This window comes from Suricata suricatta, chromosome 14 (genome assembly GCF_006229205.1).
Source record: "Suricata suricatta isolate VVHF042 chromosome 14, meerkat_22Aug2017_6uvM2_HiC, whole genome shotgun sequence".
Lineage (NCBI taxonomy): Eukaryota > Metazoa > Chordata > Mammalia > Carnivora > Herpestidae > Suricata > Suricata suricatta.
In genome coordinates, this window is record NC_043713.1 from 80216997 (window position 1) to 80232690 (window position 15694).

Genomic DNA, 15694 nt, shown 5'->3' on the forward strand with positions numbered 1-15694 from the left:
CTTTAACTTTTAAACAGACAAAACAAGTCTGGAAAAAAGTTAATATGAAATGAGTTCAAGGGTCATAAGTAACCTTAGGGAATCTTAGTGACTCACCCCAAGAGATGGAGTAACAGAAAGTCATCCTTAGCTTTTCCAAAGGCATCTGACCTTCTCTAATTATTTTATTTTGGGATTTTCACTGCTTTTCCTGCTCTTAGCATTTTTGAAAAACCTAGTCAGCAGTTCTTCGGGTTCTCCATTTCTCTCATTTTAAGGGCTTTTCTCTGGCAGTAAAAATTAGTATGTAACTGTGCATTAATGTGAAATGATGCAAAGCTCCTTCACTATACTGAAGCTGAAGGATGGTTAGTATTAGAAACACGTGCCTCCATGTCTGATACATTAGCAGATTCGAGTTTGTCTCTTTCATGCTGATGGACTTGGTGTATTCCTCCAAGTCCTCATGTGCTGGGTCAGGGTCTGCCTTCATTTGTTTTACTTTCTCCTTCCCTTCTCTCTCTTCTGCCTCCCCTCTTGTCTTCCTTCTGCCCTCTTTTTTACTTCCATATTTCTTAAATAACGTTGAGTTAGACTTCGGTGCTGGGGTATAAAAGTAAATAAAATTAGTCCTTGACTTTAGATATAATGGTCTGAAATTAACTTACTAAGGACATTTCAGAAAGAACTATTTCTCTAAAGTTTAGTGTTTAGTAATGTTTGATAAAACACGTGTGCTTAGCAGATTCAAAGTGTTTAGTCAATACCTTTGGCCTATTGATCTGTCCCATGGGCCATTGGATAAACTTCTATATTTTTGATATGTGATTTTCATATGTTAGAGGTATCCGTTTTTTGTTTTTTGTTTTTTTAATTTTTATTTTTGAAGGAGAGAGCAAGCATGAGTTGGGAGGGGCAGAGAGGGAGACGGAGGATCCCAAGCAGGCTCTGAGCACAGAGCCCAATGTGGGGCTCAAACTCCCGACTGTGAGACCATGACCTGAGCCAAAACCAAGAGTCGGCCACTTAACCGACTGAGCCACTCAGGTGCCCTGATATCTGTTTAATTTTGATAGAAGCCTGAATTCTGATTTTGGACCTAATAGCATTAGTGAAGAACTGAGGGAATTAATCGGAAGTTCCGGGTCACACTAATGAGGTTTTCCTCTTTCTCGTGTCCAGGTGTGCCAGATGGTGCCAATGCCAGCCAACCATCTCCCTGTTGGCAGCACCATGAGCACTGTGCACCTTTCTTCAGATGGCACTTACTTCTACTGGATCTGGTCTCCTGCCAGTCTGAATGAGAAAACACCTAAGGGACATTCTGTCTTTATGGACGTTTTTGAACTTGTGGTAAGATTCACTTTCTGTCTCATTATGTGTCTTTGCAGAGAAATTTCCACTTGGTTTCTTTTTGTATTGGTTTACAAAGGACCCAAGAAAGTTGGAGTAGGTACAGTGTGTTTACTCTTACCTCAAAATTTGGGGGTGTTTTTTTGGGGGGGATTTCTTTGAAGGTTTCTTTGGAGTTGTAGGACAGATAAAGACCAGCCCTCTGAAGGTTAATCTGGCAACAAAGTGGAGATAGTATGGTAATAGTTAATGTGTTAGACTGTTTGTTTGTTTTTTAATGTTTATTGACCTTGGGGGGGGCGGAAAGAGCCTGAGACCGAGACAGAGCATGAATGGAGGAGGGGCAGAGAGAGAGGGAGACACAGTCCAAAGCAGGCTCCAGGCTCCGAGCTGTCAGCACAGAGCCCGAGGCGGGGCTCAGGCTCCTAACCTATGAGATCATGACTGAGCCACAGTTGGATACTCAGCTGACTGAGCCGCCCAGGCGCTAGCCAGTAGGGTTTTTAAGTAGAAATGCTCGTGGGGCTTGTTGGAAGCCTGGCACTAAATTGTGTTGGCAAGATTGGGGCGATGGTACATCCTGGGAGGCTCCGAGAGTACTGACGGGTAACACCGAGAGGAGGCGGTCATCCGTTCATCAGACAGTAGCTGAACGCCTACTGGGGGCCGGGCAGCGGTGTTGAGGTGGTGGGAATAGCATGACGGGCAAGGTGAGCAGGACCCTTGCTCTAATGAGGCTTGGAATCTGCCTGGTGGGTGGCTTGGGGTGGTGGTGGTAGAGTGACAAAAAAAAATCAGCCACAGTCAAGTGAGCAAATCCGTGGACAAGATAATTTTAGGCCTTTGAAGGGCAAGTAGTAGTTAACCTGATGAAGTCGGGGAATCGGGGCAGGAACAACATCTAGGAAGAAGTGACAACAGGTTAAAGGCCCTGTGGCAGGAGCAAGCGTGTGTGTTTTAGGCAGGAAGTGACGGTGGGCCACGGTGGCTGGAATGCAGAGAGGCGGAAGGAGAGCTTGGTGTAAGGGTAGGACCCATGGTTGTCTCGAACTGCATGTGTCCAGTACCAGGAGCCTGTAGCCACATGTGACTATTTAAAAATCTTACCTTCTTTTTAAAAATTTTTTTTATTTTAGAGAGAGAGAAAGCACGCACATGCTTGGGAGGGGCAGAGAGAGAGGGAGAGTCCCAAGCAGGATCCTCAGGGTCAATGCACAGAGCCTGAGATCATGACCTGAGCCGAAATCAAGAGTCAGACACTTAAATGACTGGGCCACCCAGGCTCCTCACATGTGGCTACTTAGTTTTATTTCATTCTGTTTTAAATTTAAGACCTTAGCTGTTTGCTCACATTAGCCACATTGTAAGTGCTCGGTAGCCACATGTGACTGGCTTCTGTGTTGAATATCCAAGATCTAGAGCTTCCTATCATTGAAGAAAGTTCTGTTGGACGGCGTTGGTCTCCACAGTATTTGCAGAGACTTGTAAAAGAAAAAATTGCCCCCAGCCAATGTGTGACAAAACCTTTTTAATGATGTAATTTACAGCCTCCTGGAAGAAATTAGCATTCCTGGGGGGTGGAGAACAGACATAATTTTTAAATAAATTTTAACAGGGTTTAAACTTGTTCTGGGAAACCAGTCACCCACCCCACCAGGTGACTGTCAGTCAGGAGTCTGGTATCCTTAAACGTACATCCTCTGGTTTTTCAATCTAGTTTCTCTGCTTAATCCTCATCTTTTTTTAATCAGACATTCCAGCTGCAAGGTCTTGGAGTTGGTCTGCTAGACCCTTGAACACGCGTTTAGAACTGTCAGAAGAGCTTTAGTAGAGCTGCTGTTGTTAACAGACTGCCCAGCAGGCTAACGGCTGAGTTAGGCCTTCATCATAAACGATAGTGGGAAAACACTGAAGACCTTCCCCTTTCTCTGACAGGCTTCTGTTAAGTTAAAGAGAAAAAACTCTTAGAGAAACACACGCACATGGACCAGAACTTGAGGTAGCACAGCCAGGCTCATTATGAAAAGTGGGTGCCCCTTACCCCAGCCGTGGGCTGCTCCTCACGGGCACTCACTTTAGTGGTTTCTGCTTTTCATTCTTCCTGCTGCTTGCCGTCATTTCTCTTAAGTAAAAGGCTTATATTGCTGTTGTTTTTTATTAATGAACTTTATATATTGTGCTTTTCCCCTCTGTGATCGATAAGGACTTGGTCTACTTCCTCCTCTTTCCTTCTTCCTCATGAGGTATTTTGTTTTTCTTCCTCTTTTGATTATCTTTGTGAGTACAATGAAACCTGTATTTCTTGTTCCTCAGCTGATGGGAGATAGTAGTGTTCCTTCCTGTCTTTCAGCGGTGGGGCAAGCCACGCCTAGAAATGCTTGTTTTCTCCGGGAAAAGAGTCTCCCCTACCACCTTCAGAGAGTCAGGAATGGGAGGCACGAGGTGTGGTGGGAAGCCATGGTGAGAGGGGTGTAGACCGCAGGTTAATAAAAGGAACGGTCCGTGGTGGTCCACGGTGTACGTGTTTGTGCTTAGAGACTGGCTGACCAGGCAAAAGGCCGGACTTTATTTCTGAATAAGCTGAGTGACTCTGGTGGGGACAGGGTTGGGGGGGAACCTCAGTGTACAGACATGGGGGTTCATGTAAGGAAAGGACTTGCTGCCCTAGTGAGCAAGCCTTAACCATGTTCCTGATCCGTGCTGAACTGTTTAAAAGAGAGCAGATACAAAACAAAAAGAAACAAAAAACAACAGAAACAAAACAAAAGCCAACCCAACAAAACTCTAAACTTTGGAGAGGTGTATGGAGAAGGGAAGAGGAATAGATTATCTGTATTTTGCCAGCCTTTTTCCTTTTTTTTTTTTAATGTTTATTTTTGAAGGAGAGAGTGACAGAGGGTGAGTGGGGGAGGGGCAAAGAGAAAGGGAGACACAGAATCTGAAGCGGGCTCCAGGCTCCGAGCTGTTAGCACAGAGCCCGATGCGGGGCTCAAACCCAAGAGCTGAGAAATCATGACTGGATCTGAAGGCAGAATTTTAACCAACTGAGCCATCCAGGCCCCCCCTCCCCCTTTTTTTAATTGAAGCCAGGTGATGGGTCCATGGGGGAGCTGCTTACTCTTTTGTGTACACTTAGAAAGTACCCTATTACAATTTTTTTTAAAGCAGACAACCAAGGATTTTAGACCAATGAGGAAAGCCTCCAATATGAAAATTAATATGAAATCAGAAAAACAGCCAATAGAAGTAGAATAAAACATTGTAAACCCAAACTGTATAAGATATAAGAAGATCTTGCACTCCTACAATAGCACAGGAGGTGATTAAAAAAAAAAATCAGAATGAGCAAGAGCTCCTGGACAGTAAAACTATGATTGCTGGGGCCCCTGGTGGCTCGGTCAGTTAAGCATCCAACTTCAGCTCAGGTCACGATCTCCTGGTCCACAAGTTTGAGCCTCCATGTTGAGCTCTGGACCCACAGCTCAGAGCCTGGAGCCTGCTTCAGATTCCGTGTCTCCCCCTGCTCCTTCCCTCCCCAGCTCACGCTGTTTCTCTCTCTCAAAAGTGAATAAATGTTTTTTAAAAAACTGTCAACATTTAAAAATATAAGAAATCTCCCAGAAAGTAGGACAAAAAGAACAGTAAATATGAGAGAGGAGTTGATAAATGTCGAGAGCCATCCATTCTGAAGTCCTAGTGCTAGGAATTCCAGAAATAGAACACAAACCCAACAGGACCGCATCATCAAAGAAGTTAATTGGAAGAAAATGTCAAACCAGAGGACACGGGTGTCAAGATTAACACCTATGACACCATGAAGGAAAGCTGCCCGCCGTGTGGCATTGCATCCTGAAGTCTCAGATGCTCGTGGCGTCCAGAGGGCTCCGAAGCTTCCAGGGATAAAATCACGTCCAAGTGATGAAGTTCTGTACAAATGGGGAGGAGTCAGACGAGCAGCGTGCTGTCCAGCGGCCTCACCGGATGCATGGCTGGAGCAGCGCTCTCGAAACTCTGCGGGCAAGTGATGTCCAGCCCGGACGTTAGCAGGCCTCCAGAGTGTCCGTCAAGTGTAGAGACAACAGAGATATTTTTAGACCTTGTAGTTACACAGTCGAGCCCATACCTGGTCTGGAGGAAATAGAACTAAAATAACCTCTGTCCATGGCACAAAATAAAAAGGGCTGGAGGAACCTGATCTAGATTAAAAGAACAACCTTCGAATCATTTTTGAAGTCTGAATCAAACCATTAAAGAACACTTTGGAGACCATTTGGAATGTGAATATAAAATGAGTATTAGATAAAACCAAAGGATTGTTCTTAATTGTTCTTAATTTGCCAGTGGCCTTGTGGTCCTGTAAGAATGTCCACATTTTTAGAGCTGTGTGGTGAAGTAATTAGAAGTGGAATTACAGGTCTGGTATATGCTTTAGAATGCTTGAGCCAAGAGGCGCTTGGGTGGCTCAGTTGGTTAAGTGTTGACTTCGGCTCAGGTCATGATCTCGCAGTTTGAGAGTTCAAGCCCCTCGTCGGGGTCTGTGCAACAGTGCAGAGCTTGGCGCCCGCTTCCGATTCTGTGTCTGCCCCTCTTTATGTTTGTGTTCTCTCTCTCTCCCTCTCTCTCAAAAAAAAAAAAAAAAAAAAAAAGGATAAACATTAAGAAAGCCTAAAAAAAAAAAACCCAAAAAAACCCCGAACGGTTGAGCCAAAAAAAGTGATAGGTCAAACAGTGTGTCAATGTCTGGATGAGAGTTGACTCTAAAAGGAGGTTCATTGGTCTCTTCTCTATTTTTATATGCTTGAAATTTTTCTTCAAATAAAAAAATAAGCATCACCAGCCACTGGTTTAGCAGTTTCTAAACTGCTGCCTGGGGACGCACAACACGGATCTCCGGCTCCCTGCCTGCGGCGCCTCCACGGAACGGCACGCTGCAGGGCCGTTAAAGGGAACGAGGCGGATCTGCATAGCCCAGGCAGCTCCATGTCCAACCTCCATCACCTCGCACAAGAAGCTAGGTTCGGAACACCGTGTTCCCTGCCTGCTGTGTAATAAAAGTTGGGGCGGGGGCAGGTTCCTTCTGCAATTGTCCCCCTGCATTAACAGCTTTCCTCTCAGCGGATCCTTCAGCGCAGCAGACAGACACATCCGAGGATATCCGGTCTTGGGGAAAACAAAAAACCGCTCCCTTGACTCCTAGGCACCTCCGCCCCCTGGCCTTGGCTTCCCTTTATAGCACTACTCTTGAGAGAGTTTATCCTTACTGTTTGTATGCTCTTTCCTTTCATTCTCGAGCCTGCTGCATCAGTCTGGTATCCTCAGGGCGTGCCTCCAGAACCCCTCTTCCGCATTTGCCGGGGTGTTGCACGTTACTGAGTTCAGGGTCTACTTTGTTGTCTTTTTCCTCGACCTTTCAGCAGTACTTAATTCTTGAAGCTGCTTTCTCTCGGCTTGTGGGACCTGCTACAGGGCCTCTCCTGCCACGGGTTGCTCCTGCCCAGCCCTGTCTTCCCTACCTCTCAGCAGTTATGCGCTTCCGGGCCGATTTCCAGGACACCTGCTGTTGCTGCCTGCTCTTACTTCTTGGCTGGTCTCTTACTGTCGTGTGGCTGTAAGCACCTCTGTACCGCTGGTGCTCAGATCTGCTCCGCCAGAACCTGTCCCAGAGCGCCGGCTGCATGTCGACGTGGGGGCCTATCTGCATGTGCACAGGACAGTTGAAAGTCTGATCATCACCGAAAGCTAAATATGCCCCTAGCCACGCTCTGGATTTTACCCCGGAGCTGTTCTACCCGCAGGCTTTCCCTTTACAGTTGATGGTATCTGTGTCCTTCCAGTGCTGGCAAGAGATCTTTACTGTTACTCTTTTATGAGTTTATTTTGAGAGACGGCATGAGCAGGGGAGGGGCAGAGAGGGAGAGGGAGGATCCTAAGTGGGCTCCGTACTGTCAACACAGAGCCAGACATGGGACTCAAGCTTACAAACCATGAGATCATGACCTGAGCTGAGATCAAGGCTTAATTGAGCCACTCAAGCGCCCCCAAATAAGTAAGCTTTTATAAAAGGCTAACTTGGTTACTGGCATTGAATTCTGTTGGGAAAGTCAAGACTAGGCCGAAGGAGGTCTTTGAAGAATACGAGGCTCTTGGCGGTAGCCTTAGGAGCAGCTGTGGGGATTGGCGGGGGGGGGGGGGGGGGGGGGGGGGGGGGGGGGGGGGTGGTGAAGCCAGGTGGAGTTGGTTAAGTATGGTGGTGAGGAGGGTAGGATGAGATAGTTCTCAGAGGTCTGTCATGAAAAAAGAAGTGAGAGGGAAGTAGTGGGGTAGACTGTGGGAACGTTACAGTATTTTTAACTTTGTTTTTAAATTTTTAAATAACTGAACAGATAATAAAGTCATCTGCTTCAAAATTGACAGATTATAGGACTTAGCCTTAGACCTCTAATAAATGACCTTGGCTGAACCAGACAAAAGTTTATAAAACGAGGGCTTTCAATTAGATGATTCAAAGTTTTAGCCCTGAAATTCTCCCCCACCTCCTCTAGCTTTATTGGGGGATTACTAACAAAATGATGTACTTTTAAGGTGAAGGTTTGACTTCGGTGTGTATTGTGAAATGATTACCGTAATCTAGTTAGTGAAGACCTCCATCACCTCCCGTGTTTACCATATTTGTGTGTCTGCGCGTGTGGGAACATCGAGATCTAGCTCGGAGCGGCTTCTAAGTACCTGGCATGATTAACTCTAGTTACCATGCTGTACATTAGATCCCCAGAACGTGTTTGTGTTCGAACTGAAAGTCTGTACCCTTGGACCCACCTCCCCCGTCTCTCCTACCCCGCAGCCCCTGGCAGCCACCATTCTTTCTGTTTCTGTGAGTTTGACTTTTATCTTCCGGTGTGAGATCATAAATATTTGTCATTCTCGGTCTGATTTATTCACTCAGTGTCATATTCTTGAGGCCCATCCATGTTGTCACAAATGGCAGGATTTCCTTTTTTAAAAGACTGAATACTGAAATCCCTGATTTCCCTGATACAGGGAAAAATTTTGGCTTCTAAATAGCATACGTATTTGCTACTTGGATGTGGCTAATGACACTTATTAGAAATAGGTTTACTGTGAATTATGATGTCACCCAGATACTTGGAAGTACTGATAAATTTCTCAAATTTAGTGATAAATTGTTTTGAATACATTGTTTTTAAAAATCTATTTATGGGGCACCTGGGGGGCTCAGTCAGTTAAATGTCTGACTCTTGATTTCAGTTCAGGTCATGATCTCACAGTCATGAGATCGAGCCCTTTGTCAGGCTCTGGGCTGACAGTATAGAGCCTGCTTGGGGTTCCCTCTCTTTACCTCTCTTTGCCCTTCCTCTGCTCACATTCTCTCTCCTCCTCCTCCTCCTCTCTGTCTCTCTCAAACTTAAAAATTAAAAAAAAATTTTTAAACCTATTTACATAGTTATAAAATTCAAATGGTACAAAAATCTCTCCCCCACCTTGCCTCCTAATTCAGTTTCCCTACCTACAGGCAAGTAATGTTAACACTTTCTTCTATGTTCTTCCTCAGATAATATGATGATGTACAACCACACATGTATAACTTTTTCCTTTTTTGTTTTTACACAAATGGTAATTCATGATACTCTTTTTTTTTTTAAGTAAGCTATATGCCCAACTCTATGCCCAATGTGGGGCTTGGACTTATGACCCCAAGATCAAAAGTTGCATGCCCTACCAACTGAGCAAGCCAGGCACCCCACCTGCAATTTTTTTAAGGTTTTTTTATTTTGAGAGAGCGCACATGGGAGGAGCAGAGAGTGAGGAAAAGATAGAATCTCAAGCAGGATCCACTGCACATCAGGGTGGAGCCCAGTATGGGTCCATCAAGCTCACTGAACCATGAGATCATGACTTGAACCGAAGTCAAGAGCTGGACACTCAACTGACTGAGCCACTCAGGTGTCCCGGTATTTGGATTTAAAAAAAAACAACAACTTTTTTTTTTTAATGTTTATTTTTGAGAGAGAGAGAGAGCACTTGAGTGAGCAGGGGAGGGGCAGAAAGAGAGGGACACAGAATCTGAAGCAGGCTCCAGGCTCTGAGCTGGCAGCACAGAGCCTGATGCAGGGCTTGAACTCCCAAACTGTGAGATGACCTGAGCCGAAGTCATACACTTAACCGATTGAGCCGCCCAGGCACCCCATCAGTGTTTGGATTTTATCCCAAGGGGAGCTCTGAAAGAGTTCTGAGCAGGCTCTGGTTTTAAAAGTTCATGGTGGCTTTTGGGTCAAGAATAAAGCAAGATTTCAAGATTCTTTAAGAGATTAAACAGCTATGGAAGAGACTGTATATTAGTTTTAAATAAGGAAAGAAATTAAATATTAAAAATCTATTTTTGGAACCTTGACTACCACCAGCGTCTTCCATTGTCATTTTTTATGAAAAATCAGCAGAGTTTGACCTACAAAATAGGTGTGTTGGTACTTAAGATTGAGGGAAAGCGAAAGGATTGAAGGCTAGCTAAACGCATAGGTAATCTGAGCAGGACTAATTGGCTGTGCTTGTCTCAAAATGATTTACAAACTCCGAGTGGAACAGATAAGCAACCATTGCCTAAGGCAGACTCTAGAACTGTTATTGGGAGTACGGCGGCATAAAGAAATGGAACGTGGTGGACACCCTGCCTGTCTGACGGAAGCTAGTAATCTGAATCAATCTCTGACTTTGAGGGTATTTTAGTTCTGCTCGACAAGCAGTCTCAAACCAAGTGACTCTCAGCAAGGACAACTTGCAGGTTGACGGGGCTCCGTTGGGTGGCGGTTCTTTGCTGCATGGAGTAGCTGAGGTCATGCTTGCAGCCTTGTTCAGCTTGGAGCTTGACTGGGGCCGTCATTGGCCTCTCATTCCAGCTTTTCAAGAGCACAGGTGCTCCTCGGGCCGCTGCTTGCGTCCTGCTTCCGACGCCGAGCCCAGAGTCCGTGTGCGAGGGAACTAGGCGAGCCCAGGCCTCCAAGATGCAGCTTTCCCCGGGCCACCAACCCGATGGCCTAGCGCTTGGAGTCACGGGCTTGTGACATTCTTGGCCACTTAGATTCTGGCCTTTAAAACTGCAGAATAACCAAATCTTTAACTCCCAACTTTTTTTTTTAACCTTTTCAGAGCATATTTTTTAGATCTTTTGTTCTGAGTTCTTCTGCCCCCACATGTACGTGCTCTCTATAAAAAGCTGTTCTTTAGATAGACTCAGTGACCATTTTACTGCTATTTTGTCCTCTTGATGTCCCTTCTGAAACATATGGTCAGCATAGTAATGGACATGAGGTCCCTTCTCTTTTTTCCTGGGTTTATTGTTTCCTTTAAACTGATCTGGATGCCTGAGATGCCCTTCATCAGTATTAATCCTGTGCCCACTAGGTTGCTTTGTCTGGGTAGTGGGGCAACAGGCCTTTGTTTTCAAGGAGCTCGTGTTAGTGTGGGGAGTTAGATAATAAGACAGTAAATAGAACAAAACCCTTCCAGCTAGTGGTAAGTACAAGAGGGGAGAAAGTAAGCTGACGTGACGGTGAATGGGGTGGAGGTGGGGAGCCGCTCGGGTGTGGCTGGCAGGTCCGGCCTGTCTCAGGAGGGACATTGGAGCTCAGGCCTGAGTGATAAGCCACCATCCATCCTGACGGATAGGGTGACCAGCCACCCCGGTTTGCCTGGGCCTGAGGTTTCTCCGGTTGTGGGGCCGTCGGTGCTAAAACTAGGACAGCCCCAGGCAAACTGGAGCAGCTGTTTAATCCAGGAAGAGGGACCAGCAAGGCAAAGACCTGGAGTTAGGAGGAAGTTTGGCATCTCAGAGGCACCATAGAAGGCCAGTGCAGTCGAGAGCGCGGTGCGCAGAGGGAGGTGAGGCCGGGAGGTCTGTGAGTGATGGCGCGTGTGGGCCTTGATGGTCGCATAAGTGTCTAAGTGTATTGGGACACCTCTGCGGGGTTCTGAGACCGGAAGGATGTGGTTTTGTTTACGTTAGCGATGGCATTGGCTGGTGTGTAGAGAGGAGAGCATCGGGTGCCAAGGTAGAAACGGGAGGCCAGTTGAGAGGCTGGGTCAGCCCTCAGGCTCGACCTGATGGTGGCTTGTGCCTGGAAGGCGGCCAGGAGGGAAGCTTCTCGGCCCTGCTAGCTCTCCTCTGCCTCCTCCTCTCAGCTTCTTCCTCTCCTTTCTGGGTCAGTAGCTTTTCAATCCTGAAGAGCCTCTTTGCCAAGGAGAGGTTCCCAGCTGTACCGTTCGTACAGCAAACCGCAGCCTCCCTGCTCCCCGGGTGCTTTATCGGTGTCGCCATGTTTTCAGACCCTGAACTGACTCAGCCACCCGGGCGCCCCACTTCTCTGTATTTTCAAAGTACTTGAACACAATGGTATAGTTTTTTTTAAGGTCTCCATTGATTTTTCTCATGGGGCCAGATTGGGTAATGCGTTTGAATGCCAAGCTTAGAGTGATTGATTTTTGTCTCGGATGCCTTTGAAGGGTTCTTTCTGGAGTTGTGTGACATAAATAGAGCTATGCTTGGTGAAGGTTGCTCTAGCATGAGGGCGGGGGGAAACGACGTGGACGTGTTAAGTTTTAGGCAACAGCAGGCTACTTGAGAGGAGACGCCTGGAGCGGGAGGCAGGCAGAGACGGTGGGGCTGGATCTCAGCAGCAAGGATGGGTCTGTTTATAGGAACGTGGGAGTCACACTACGAAGAGGTGAGATTGGATTCAAGTGAGGACACTGGTTTGTTTATTCAGCGAGGCATGGAGTACTTCTGAGTGCTGAGGATGTTATGGTGAACAAGGCAGGCGGAGTCCCTGTTCTCGGGGACGTGGCATTCAGTCGGGGTGGGAGGTAGGAGAGGGGATTAATGGCTAAGATAACTTTAGAGCGGGGTAAGTGTCCTGTGGAATGCAAAACGGGGTGACGTGCTCCTGCTTGGGGAGGGGTGGAGGAGATTATTCTTTAGATTGGTAGTCAGGGAAGGTGGCTTTGAGGAGGTGACATTCTACCTGAGACCTGAATGATTGGAAAGAGTCAGCCACCGGAAGATCTAGAGACAGAGTGTTCCAAGCAGAGGTCTTAGACGCCAAAGCTTGGGTCTAATCCTAGGCAAGCTTCTGTTGAAGTAAGTGGAGATGTGGAACCGGAAAACAAGAGAGCAAGGCGGGCGGGGACCATGTTGGTTCTGCTCACTAGCAGAGTGCCTTACGCACGAGTAAATGTTCATCTTAGGAAGACAAAACAGGATCGTGTTCTGGAAAAAGAAATGGCGGTGGCACAGCCCACCTGGAAGACCAGGAAGAGGTTGATGGTTTGGGTTTTAGGTTCCACATGGACCGTTAAGCATGTCAGCTTGTTAGAGTGGGCCAAGTTCAGTCCCTCTAAAGAGGGAAGAATTAGGGGCGAAGAAACAGCATTTTCTCCAACTCTCCAAGAACTCCTTTCTCTTACCACTTGTGAATATCTCCTAAGAGTCTCCCCCACTGTGTGCCGCCCTTCCTGGGAGTCGTTCCTGGCTGTGCTTCTGAATTTGCTTGCTTTCTCTTCTCTGTGGCCAGCCTTTCACATCGGATTCCTTTGCTTTCTGTTTGCTTCTGTAAGCCTTGCCACTCTGCGCTCCTGTATACCCTCTGGTCTCTGTACCTCACAGCTGCAGGCCAGTCCCACCCAGCCGTGCTGGTGGCACCGGTTTCTGAGGCTCCAGCCAGATCCTGGAGCCTGGGTCTGGAAGAGGGCAGAGAGATGCAGAAACTGCATGAGATATGATTTGAGACATTATATCTCCGTCCACTGGATGGCGGTGGAGAAAAGGCATGGTACTTCAGTGGGCCACCAAAGTCTTGTTTAAGGTCTCTGTGTACTTGAAACCAAGGAGAAGGAAGACCATAGGAAGAGTGACAGCTGGATAACGGGACAGAAGGGCGTTAATTAAGGGAGCAGGAAGGGGGGAAGAAGAGGAAGAATGGACCTTATATCGCGTGAGGTGAGCGCTCTTCTTCCTCTGAATTCAGAAGAGAGGAAGGATAAGTGAGGCTGGATACAAAGATCCTTGAGTTGGGAGAGAGATGAGAGGGGGAGCAGCTTCTAGTAAGTGGTGTGGATCTTTTTAGCAAGAAAGACCAGTAGGTGCTCCGCTGGAAGTCAAGCTCGAGGTCACTGCAGGGACTCTGCTGGGGAATCAGGTGTCGAAGGGAGAACTGGTGGGCACCAGCAAGGATCCAGCCCGTGTTGGCACATATTTTTAGCAGACGAAGTCTGCCTTTCTCCGGAATGGCCATGCCAGGGCCCCAGCAGCTGGGGCTAATGTTGACTGCTGCTAATACAGAATTTGGATTTTCGCCACCAATTATATCTCAGGAAGACATTATCTTCCTAGTTATACTTAAGAGTGAATCAAAAACTGACTGATTTGTTTTCCTCTCCTCTTACTTGTACCTGTCAGAAGCTTGTAATTAGCGGGAGCTGCCTGTGGAATTCAGTATAAGGAATTTTAATCAACCTTTCGCAGATCCTATTAAACTTGGCTCCCTGCGTTTAGAATCTGGGCTGTTATGAAAAAGGAAAGCTCTCGAACTTAGCTTTTCTTTTGTTCTCAGTAGTTTCTGTAGAACACTTAAGTTTTGAGGTATATACCTACTCAGTTGTGGGTTTTAGAAATATGTGTTTCTTTATTTGGAGAGAGAGAGAGAGGGGGAGAGAGTGTGGTGGAGAGGGGCACAGAGATGGGGAGATAGACTCCCAAGCAGGCACCACACTGTTGGTGCAGAGCCAGAAGTGGGGCTCGAACTTGCGAACCGCGAGGTCATGACATGAGCTGAAATCCCGAGTCGGGCTTTAGGCGTCCCTTTGGACATGTTTTTGAGCAACAAGGTCACAGTGAGAATTCTCAAGTAGAAATCTGCTGACTCGGTAGAGACCAATATCACTTAAGGACCTCTTTTTCTTTAAATACTAGGTTGAAAATGGTGTATTTGTAGCCAATCCGCTTCAGGAACGTACAATTCTAATGAGAAAAGAGGGCGAGTCTGCAAAAAGCATTAACGAAATGCTTCTGAGCAGACTGTCCCGCTACAGAGCTTCTCCGTCCGCAACGCTGGCCGCCCTGACGGGCTCCACCATCTCCAACACGCTGAAGGAGGACCAAGCAGGTAGGCCGCCCTCACGTGACTGTCTGCTCGCCTCCTGTAGCTCCGTTCAGCTGTTTACCTAGGTTTAGAGACTTAATTTTTAAGTTTTTTTAAATGTTTTTTAGTTTCGAGAGACGGCGCGCAAGCAGGGAAGGACTAGAGAGAGAGGGAGACACAGAACCCAGAGCAGGCTTCCCACCGTGAGATCATGACCTGAGTCAGTGTCACGTGCTTAACGGAGTGAGCCACCCCGGCACCTCAGGACTTCACTTTTTTTTAGGGCAGTTTTAGGTTCACAACGAAATCAAAAGGTAGAGAAATATCCCATAAACCTCCTGCCCCCACGCATGCATGGTTCTCCTCATTACCCAGAGGTGGTGCCTTCGTTATAGTCGGTGAACCTACACTGACGCAACATCATCCCCCAAAGTCTGTAGTTTACATTTGGGTTCACTCTTGGTGGTTTGGACAAATACGTAATGACATGTCTTCATCATCACAGGATTGCACAGCGTAGTTTCCCTGCCCTAAATGTCCTTTGTGCTCTGGCTGTTTATCCCTCCTTCCCCCGGTCCCTGGCCACATCTGCTCTTTTTATTGTCCTCGTAGTTGCCTTTGCCAGAACGTCCTATAGTTGGAATCACACAGTATGTAGCCTTCTCAGATTGGCCTCTTCCAGTTAGTAATATGTGTTTGAGTTTCCTTTATGTCTTTTCGTGGCTCAGTATATTCAGCTTGTGATTAGTGAGAGACTGCCTCTTGAATTCAGGTAGTACTTTTAAAAACCTTGCTTTTAATGTTCTATTTTTGAGAGAGAGAGCGTGAGTGGGGTAGGGACAGAGAGAGAGAGGGAGACACGGAATCTGAAGCGGGCTCCAGGCTCTGAGCTGTCAGCACGGAGCCCGAAACAGGGCTTGAACCCACGAATCATGACCTGAGCCAAAGTCAGAAGTTTAACCGACTGAAACACCAGGCGCCCCTCGGGTAGTACTTTTTCTTGAGTGCTTACGGTGTGCTGTACAGAGCAGTCTGCTTTACACAGTTCACCCTTTTATTTCCTTCCAGTCATCCGTTTTCTTATTCCAAATCCATACATGTTGTTGGTGTGGATGTGAATTAACATGAATCTGTAATAATTCAAAACAGCTCCGTCTTTAACTACAGTTACCTCATTACTGTTAATGTAAGTTGATTTCATGTTTAGCATATGC

The 15694-nt window shown here is 46.7% G+C and overlaps 1 protein-coding gene across 6 annotated transcripts in view; it reads left to right on the forward strand.

Annotated features, from left to right (window-relative positions):
• The window catches only part of HECTD4 (HECT domain E3 ubiquitin protein ligase 4), a 183852-nt gene that overhangs the window by 64715 nt on the left and 103443 nt on the right, over positions 1–15694 (forward strand). For all 6 annotated transcript variants that reach the window (XM_029921457.1, XM_029921458.1, XM_029921460.1 and 3 more), the window contains exons 7-8: positions 1162–1332; positions 14312–14504. In XM_029921457.1, the coding sequence (XP_029777317.1) occupies positions 1162–1332; positions 14312–14504 (364 nt within the window). The remainder of the gene's footprint in view (positions 1–1161; positions 1333–14311; positions 14505–15694) is intronic.